A 9,984-nucleotide genomic window follows, 5' to 3' on the forward strand; every position below is an offset into this window, starting at 1 on the left:
TGGTGCTACGTTTCCAACGGAACCAGCACCAGCTCCAGCCCCGACGACTCCTGTACCGCTGTTCGCGCCACCGGCGTTGTTAACACCACCGCCTCCTCCACCGCTACCGCTGCCACCGATTGAAGGACCTCCGCCACTTCCACTTCCGACTGTCCCCGCTGCTGCTGCTGAAGATGAAGCCGCACCGCCCTGCACATACGTCACTCCTGTTCCTATCGTTCTTGGAGATACAGGGCTGCTGCTCTTGATGTTGACATAACTCTGCGTCGGCCTGCAAACATTCGGAAACCTGAATTACGAGGTTAGACTGGGACAGTGGCATACAAATTAACAATTCATTTTGGAAGAAGATATATCAGTAGCGGCAAAATCTTCGTAATTTTCATATTTTGTTATATATATGCATATATATTCATATCATTCGAAATTTATTATAAAGGAGCAAAGTAATATATTAACAAATGTATTTGCACAGTGCTGCATTTATTTTGGTACTTGTATAGTACAATTAATTAAATTTCCTATTCCACAAGATTGTACAAGATTTTGTATATGTATAAAAGTTCTGAAATTACAAAGATCATTTTTACGATATTTTATACTCAACGCTGTTATTTACGATACATACACTTACATTTATGCTTTGCATTTCTACTGAGAAAATCGTATTAGACACTTCACGTCCCTACAATGGTAACGGTTTTCTCAGATTGTATTTCTTGATATATTATATACTACTGTAGTGTGCAATATAAGTAAGATATTCTTACGTATCGTACAAAACTCGTTAAACAAGCAGCCATTTTAGTATCATAATGAAAATACTTAAAAGCATACTTTTTTTTAAATACTTGTCAACATCGTGGAAACTGAGCTTATATTGTTATTAGCGATGGTTACTATAAAGAGAAACAACCTATGAAGTGCTTCCCGCTCATTGAAGAATATCTAAGATTTGTTCAATTTTTCTTTATGGGGAAGTAAGTCCTTTGTTTTTAATAAATTATACCGATGATATCAAATTACCTAGTAGACTTTTAAGCTAAATATACCTTTACATAAGAAGATCTCCTAACCAAATACGTTTATACACCAATAATTTTACCTATTATGTACAAACATAAATAAATCCTACTTATGTTCAAATGAACTATCTTTTACGAACAGGTTGTTATACATATACATGTTCTGTATACAATATGTACATATGTACATACATATACATATACATATACATATACATACATAAAAAAGAAGCGTGTTCCATATTAAAAGAAAAATAATATGAAAAAGTTACATATGTGTACAAAATTAGATTTATATGAAAAGATAAACTGTAAGAAATAAATGCATATAAAAATTGACGAATGACCATCAACTAACCAATCGCGTCACGCGGTAAAAATATGCTTCACGTGAAATCAACCATTGGCTATACATATGTATGGCAGAATAGTAGATACACGACCTTTCGACGCTAGTTTGTCACATGTGGCAAAATATACCGCGCATGCGCCATAGTGTATAACGATATGCGATGTCGCAGTATTCCACAGATCATGATTCCGCGTGCCGGTGCATCGGTACCTATTCTCTGTAGAATGACTGCGCATGCGTTGAACATCACAAAGGGTGAATGTGCCTGTCTGCTTTCGTAAGGCGACGTTGCCATATCGTTGAATACATTCGAGGCTTGCCAAACGTTCTTAGAGTTATTCGTTGGTGGATAATAGTGAACGATCAACCGATGTAGTCTGATATAGCGTTTATAAAGATTTCTTTTCCGAAATTATCTAATATATTTCATACGTTATTGAATATATGATTTTTTTAATCTTTTTCTGAGAACAGAAGATAAACTAATACATTCTCAAAAAACGTAAAAGTAGTTGTTACACATAATTGTAATACGAAATAAAATTATGTGTAACACACATGTATTCAATAATATATTTGAAAATTACTAAATTAAATTCTTCTATAAATTGATATCTATTATTTGGCATTAACGTTTTGTATACTGTAAACAAAATTGATTATATTTTTTGAAAGAGTATAGTCTGTGCCGCAGCAACTAAATGAATATTTCAAATCATTCGGAATTATAGTTTAGTCTATATATAGTCTTAGCCTAGCTCACATCCAAGAAATATGCATATATTTTCAGCTATTAACAACGACACCCTCTCTTAACTATTTCTATTTGAAAATTTTGTAAACACATATTAATGATATTAAATCTTTTTAGGCAAATTACGAAACTATTCACAACATAACGATTCACAAAAAAAGAACTATGTATTTTTGAATTATCATAAACAATAGCATATACAGTAATGTCAAACAAATAATTTCAATAATTATTATCCAGTTAGTAGAAGAAAAATTAAATTGCAATGATTGTAAATTAAATTAATGAAAAGACAAATTATAATGTTAAGAAACAATTAACGCTATAAAAACAACTATTATCCACAATATTAGCCCACAGTTATGCACGATATATTTTTCATATTAATGAATCATTCGATCTTTCTTAATTGCTATTTTTTTCTTATATACGAATTTATAATCGCAAATGAATGACGACTTTATGGATTTTCCTAGACTATGAGTTCCCGATGATGTAACGGTCACTGACCCCCTCCTCCCACTTCTAAAATCTTCTCCCTCCCGTGTATCACCTACTCTTTTTCCCTTTTATGAATGATGCGCGTGCGATAGAATGTTATGTACGTACATACATAGGTCACGGAGAGAACGATAACATGATATGCACACATAAGTTGTACATATGAACCTATACAGGTTCAATGATGATGAATTTAATACTTAGGTGAGAAATAAAATACCACCTTTGGGACAAATAACACTGTAATAGATAAGACGTATAAAATTAACTGCTGTCTTCTGTGAATCATTTTCAAATCAATCGTATTTTCCAGGCAATTTCTTAAATTTGAAGGACAGTAACAAAATTAATCTAGAATTTGTATATCTTACAGTTGACCAGATGATAAAAATATATGATGATATTTTTCATATCACTGTTTACATTAGAAATAATAGGGATTTTAAAATAATTAAAGAGAAGAAAGACCATAACATGCAGATAAGAAAAGTAATATGATAGGTTAGGGTATAAAACATGGCGGGTACATCTAAAATATGAAAACAACATAAAAAGCGTCTAAGTACGTATCATATAGCGCCACATGCATCATGTCAAAACGAAGCAGAAATTATCACTAGACTATTATCACTATTTATCAATAACACATATTCTATATTACATAAAGTTATATCATAAAATACCTATATAAATAAAAGAAATGCAAAGTTGCACCTGCGATAACAAATGTTTTCAATGTATACATATATCTTATGAATTTCATCGTAATTGTATTACCATCGCAAATAATATACTCAAGACAACAACGATAAAACGATAAAAAGTTATGATTAATTAATTTTTCCACAAAGTCTAGAAATCTTTGAATTTTTAAATAAATATCTATTTTTAAATATTATATCCATAATTTTCTACATAACCCAATTTTATTAAAGAATTAAGTGTTATATTAAGAAATGTATTCTATTTTTGTTTTCGTCTGAAAGAGAATTGCAGGAAATAGAAATCTACGTAGCCTTGAGCCCCTTCCTTCAATTCTACTTTTCGTTCACGCCTCCGTTAATGTCTCTGATTCTTTCCTCACTTATTTCCTCTTGAAAATATGTCTCAGGTATTTTAATGTAAATTTCTTAGTCAGCGAAATATTCATAAAGTTTGTACAAATATTTATAAGAATGCTATATAACCGGCATAATATTTTGTTAATAAAATTGATAATGTCTTAAGCTTTGACATTATAAATTTATATATACGTAATTAGATGCAACACGTTAATTTTATTTTCCTTTGCTTTTTTTTACCTATTCACAGGTAAAAAAAGTGCATTTCCGCTATCACCGCCATCTTTTATTCCCCGTCATGCGACCTACTGTTAGCTTTCTCTTTCCCGTTGAACAAATTCCTACATCTATTACCATTTTCCACCAATTCAAATACAAGTGAACAATAAATTATTAGAAAACAGACCGAAATTTTTAACTTGCCAATTTATTTAGGCTATCTATTTAATTAATAATCTCGTAGTTTTTCAATGTAATTCATTATGTGTAAAATAAAGATTCTAAAATCAAATATTGAAATCAAACATCATTTTAAAAACGATTGTAATAAAGCAACATTTTTATTTTATTGTATTTCTATTTCTTACACAAGTTTTGTCTATAAGAAACCAGATTCGTAACTCGTAATGTAACCCATAGTATGTGTAAATGTGTAAATGTGCGTAACATATACATGTACTGCGTTCCTTCGTATTGTTTGGTTCATTTGCACAATCCTCAGACCGTACCTAACCTAACTGATTTTCCCGCGTTTTCCATATTATTTATTTTGTTCTTTATGTACGTTACTAACCATTCTATGAGAAATTTCTGATACGCGAATTACTGTTGATTAATTAAATTTTGTATGCTAATAGTAAAACTGTAATTACTATGCTAATAGTAAACACTGTAATAGGATAACATCATAGGATTTGATATTTATGGCAGAGCAATATCACGAGTCACTTAATAAACAAAACAATTTACAATGATTTTCTATATAAAACTCATGATATAGACATTGGGGAAATCACTCATATGACTGTAACTGATGCCATTGTTAGAAACGTACTATACTAATACGAGAATGGGCTATAATGTAATGATATTGTTCATGCAAGGAATAACGACTAGAAGCAACAGAAATAACTGTGTGGACTTACTTCATCATGCAAACGGACAATCTTGAGTTTCAAAGAAATCTTTCCTTCCCACGTACATTCTCCATTCACACATCTGGTACATTGCGTTCCCAAAAATTGCGGCTTTATTTTGATAATTTCAGTAAAATACACTATACCATCGTCCATATATATATTTCAGTAAACTACAATCGTAAATGTAAACCTTGCAAGGTTAAAAATCAACGTTGCACGTTGACGTTTGAGGTTAGAATCGACAGGTAGCAGTAGTGGTAAAATTGGGAGAACGCATGCGCAGTACACCGAATGTATGTATGTTACGCATCCAACTTCAATGTTCTATCTGCCGCGTATTTCAAGTTTCAATATTTGAATTTATACAATACAGAATCCATTGCAATATATATTAATAAATATAACTAAACTTTTAAACAATAACGGCAATATAATAATAAAACATATAAAAATGAAATAACTGTGATAATAGTTACACTATATTATTTCCAAATTTCTTCTAACAAAAGAAAAATTAAAAAAGAAAAATTTTTTCTGATATCCTACTATTTAAATTTAATTATAAACAATTACTCAATAATTAGAATCCAACATTATAAACATATATCTCATATAAGGTGGCATAAATAATAGAGAAAGCCATAGTAGCATATATTATTATCGTAATTAATATAAGCTATATATATAAATATGAACATTTACTTTAACATCAACGCCCACTCAATGTGCTATCTATATTTAATATTTTTATCTCTATAAAATTTCAATAAATTACACATCATATGATATGATAATATATCGATGCATTTAGGTCCAATTTTGTCCAATCATTGTACCAATATATCATACTGTCATACTTAAGGCGAAATGATCAATGAAAATAACTGAAAGACAACAAAAACAATAATTATTCTTTCACGTAGTGTATTCCTTTACGATTGCATTATAGATGCGTTTCATCAAACGATGTGTTAAGTCGTTTTTCGCGCAGAATTAAGCGCATGCGCATAACTTTTAATTATATTGTACACACTAGACGTGAACAATATGGTGTGCAATGGAACTGCGATAGCAATACAACATAGGCAAGAAAATAACTTACCTATGTAGCTGTACCGGAGTAGATCTCGCGGGTAAATGCTGGTTATGCGAGACCGGTGGTTGTGTCTGACCTCTGCCAGGGGTCGACGTTACGCCGACCAGTGAGTGGCCATGGGGTCCGTGAGGATGACCGTGGGGGTGGGCATGTGGGTGTGGAGGATGAGAGTGGGGGTGAGGATGATGATGGTGATGCAAATCGGCCCCCACTGGACCCACCGGGCCCACCGGACCCCCCACCCCCAGTCCGCTCACTACTTGGACTTGCTTGCTCACTGTCTCCATCACCCCTAGCGCATTGTGTACTGGAAAAAATCCATAAAAATTAATTAGAAACATGGCCTTCGTTCTTTATCTTTTTTACAATTCCTCCTTTTTATATTTGTATATATAAATTAGTTATTTATTATTGTTCATATCGGTTGTTAAAGACTTATCAATAGTTTCATACTCGTGTTTGACTATTGATTACTTATTTATCTTGTTAATAAATTTATCAATATATATTTTTAATATATTATAATATATATTATTATTATATATTATATTTTATATTATTATATACTGTATACAGTTATCTTTATAAGAAAGGATTCATAAATTGGAAGCAAACATAGATTACGTGACGTTAATATAAATCGTATAATTTATTACATTTATCTTTCTTTCCCTCCTTTTTACCCTTCCTTTCCTTCTTCTCCTTTCCTTTCATTCGTTTCCTAATATGTATATTTCAATTTTACCCGACAGTATCAATAATATTCCCTATTTTGTCAACTGCAATTAGATAACAACATTTCGATCAATAATTTTAGAAGTTCGTCAGAGACGCGCAATATCACTAAATGTTATCGGTCTCAAAACATCTGCGAAACCTCCTCTTTTCATCATATTGATATATATGCAGGCAAAAATACTTAAGATATGTGTTATTCAAGTTATACTTATTATAGAATTTAAGTTGTTAAATCTGAGCTATAAAATATTAATTGTATTTTAATGTAAAAGATTTATTATATATTCCATATTTTGCGACAAACTTTTGTGATATTATATTAACTATTATAATAACAAAAATTTTTCAATTTAGTAATAAGATTAATAATGTTGCTGTGATTTCCAAAAGATTAAATTTAGAATATGTCACGATACACTTTCTTTACTTTTTAATTTGTGATGTGCAGTTGGTAAAATACGGAGATCAGACAAAAAGGAAGGTCATGAGAATGCTACACATTAGAAAGTATGACAGTGCACATCAAGCAAGACACAATGCCATTATCGGGTTTACGATGGGAGCGTACAGCTCACCGATATTTTTCAGATTTTTACACCGATGAATTATATGCCCACTATATGTGTATGTTACATGCGTAGGTTGCTTTTTTAGAAATAAGTATTTTAATTTAATAACTTTTCTAAACAAACTACAAATATATTCCTGTGATTAACTTTTATTTACGATGTTCAATATTCATTTTTAGTTACGTTTATTACAGACATTTGCTATAAATTTTGCTATTCTTATGATATCTAGTATCTAAAGACAATACTAAGATATAATCATTAAAATATATAATCATAATCACAACTAGAATACCCATACTCCATAGTAGATATAAGGAATTAGTCAGTTTTGTTCTCAGAAACATAATTTTTAATATAACATAATCGTTAACGCGATTGAGCAAAACTTTTATAATTCTTGCTTTCTGTATTCTTCTAATAAATTAAAAAAATAATTCATTAATATATTGATAACAATAAAAACAATACATATATATAATCAATGTACGTGTGGAATAAATTAATTGAAATGATTAATTACGATTATTTCCGAGCTAAGTATTGACTATTAATATTTATTGCGAAACAGTAAGCCTGATTATGTAATAGTTCTTTCGTTCATTACTTTTTAATCCAATAATTAATATTACCTTTCATCATTATCTGCTATCTGTACTCTTTAATTAATAACGTTTTCGTTAAATTCATACGTGAATTATAAATAATAAATTAACTACATTGCACAATTTTTCCTTTCCAGAATTATTACAAATTACTTTGCATTGTTTTCTTATTTTCCTTCTTCATTGCCTTTTCCTTATATACTTTGAATACATTTTATAATATAATGCCACGAAACTCGTACATGTGCATTACATAAAATTATTAACTATTGTAAAATACTATACTTTAACTACTTACACTTTAGAAATATGTAGCTTTTGCAAAATTTGATTTTAAAGTAAATGAATGCAAAGTATAACATTACTGATCGACTAAGTATGTATAAGTCACGTTAAAGATAGTTAACAAGTAATAAATAATTGATAGGTTGATACCGAATATCTCAGTCGAAATTCATACATTTGTACGTGAAATAAATGGAAATCGACATTAACGCGTGATCGTGGTGCGCCATCCTTAAAAAGAAGGAAAAAGTTCACAAGGACGTCAACGGCTAGCATCATCGAAGTAACGGTACTGTAATGACACTCAAAGAGAACCGAAAGCTGTATATAGAAACGGTTTGGAGGAGTATGTATAAGCCAAGTAATAATTGGAGAACTATATATGAATATCAGTAAGCAATAATTTTTCTTTTATTTTCCCAATGATAGTCTTTCATTAAAAATATTATTAATAAAAGTTATAATTGAGATTGTTAAAAAATGCAAGATCAAAAATTTGGAATTTATAAGAATTTTCAAAATTCAATGTCTCCGTCGATATTAATAATTAACAAAGACATTTTTTATACTATTGAATAAAAGAATTAAAAACTTGATATACAGTATTCTGATTTTAAAGAATTTATTTTACAAGCATGTATATTCTTTAAAAATGTGTAATATATCATTTTATTTTACTCTAGACTCTAGATGAATACATATATATATTTCTCGGTAGTGAGATTACCACAATGAGATTTCTAATTATACCTCACGAAAGATATCAGACAAGCAAGAATAGCAATGAAATAATTCGGAGAATTGCATACAGCTGTATTCCCACCAATTTACTATGTCAATTCTTGTAAATATAGTTTCCTACGAAAGCTACATCCTCGTTTCTGGATTTTTGCACAAACACGTAAATTGACTAAAAAGTTTGCAATAATTAGTGATAGTGATCCTTAGTCTATTTTATTTATTAAGCGTTACGATCACTAGTATCATATTGCAATGTTGTAAGAATTTGTATCATAGCTATGTCGAAAGATATAAATAAATGACGAGAATGATCGTGATAAAATTGTTTGTAAAGAAGTTGTAAATAAAAATAATCACGACCTCCTCATAGCCACCTCAGGGAACATCGTAATCCCTAGAAAGGTGATTCTTGAACTATAAATTAAGAGTTAAGGATCTAGGTTAGGTATTCTATAAATATTGTATCAATCAGAGATAAGTTAGAAGCTACATCTACTTTCTTAAACTACAGTTTTTTGGCTAACATAAAATCTGTAATATTATTTAGCAAAAATAGAACTTTGGAGAAATCATAAATGTTTATGTTAAAGGAATATCGAATGTAAATATATTTTACGAAGTGTATTATTCGTGTTCTAGTGTTAAAAATCTTGTAAAACTTCTCGTCGATACTGTAGATGAAATAACCTTTATATGAATATATGATCATAATAAAAGGATTCAAGATTGTCTTCGTGAATGAACGTGTTAAGTAACATTTTATAATTTTTAAGTTACTACAACTTTTAATGGCCTAAAAAACCATTCAATACATAAAGTCAAGATATACTTCACTTATATTTATTGATAAACTCAAACACTTGTCAAAGTAACTAGCTTTTTTCTTCTTCTCTGACCTCCGCACATAAGACTATTACATATTAACTATTATTTTACTTAACCATTAATAAAAGTAACACAACACTTGATACATAGAAAAATATAACGTTATGCTTAATTTTTGCAAGTTAATCCATTGTTATGCAATAAAAAAGTATTTAAAATATACCACAAAATTACCAATACGAGATGGAACTATCTAAAAAAAAAAAAAAAAAAAAAAAAAAAAAAAAAAAAAA

General features: G+C 29.8%; 1 protein-coding gene across 16 annotated transcripts in view; it reads right to left on the reverse strand.

The window, feature by feature from the left end:
• Window positions 1-9,984, reverse strand: part of LOC100743966 — a 73,010-nt gene that overhangs the window by 49,692 nt on the left and 13,334 nt on the right. For 15 of the 16 annotated variants that reach the window (XR_004462994.1, XM_012394265.3, XM_033324897.1 and 12 more), the window contains 2 exons: window positions 5,935-6,235; window positions 11-271 (listed from right to left, as the gene is read on the reverse strand). Coding sequence is in view for 15 of the 16 variants with exons in the window: in XM_012394265.3 (XP_012249688.1) it covers window positions 11-271; window positions 5,935-6,215 (542 nt within the window). In the remaining variant the exon portion in view is untranslated. Of the gene's footprint in view, window positions 1-10; window positions 272-4,838; window positions 5,075-5,934; window positions 6,236-9,984 lie in introns of those variants that run through there. The other variant, XM_012394270.3, reaches the window with a different exon arrangement.

This window comes from Bombus impatiens, unplaced genomic scaffold (assembly GCF_000188095.3).
Source record: "Bombus impatiens unplaced genomic scaffold, BIMP_2.2 scf_0080, whole genome shotgun sequence".
Classification (NCBI taxonomy): domain Eukaryota; kingdom Metazoa; phylum Arthropoda; class Insecta; order Hymenoptera; family Apidae; genus Bombus; species Bombus impatiens.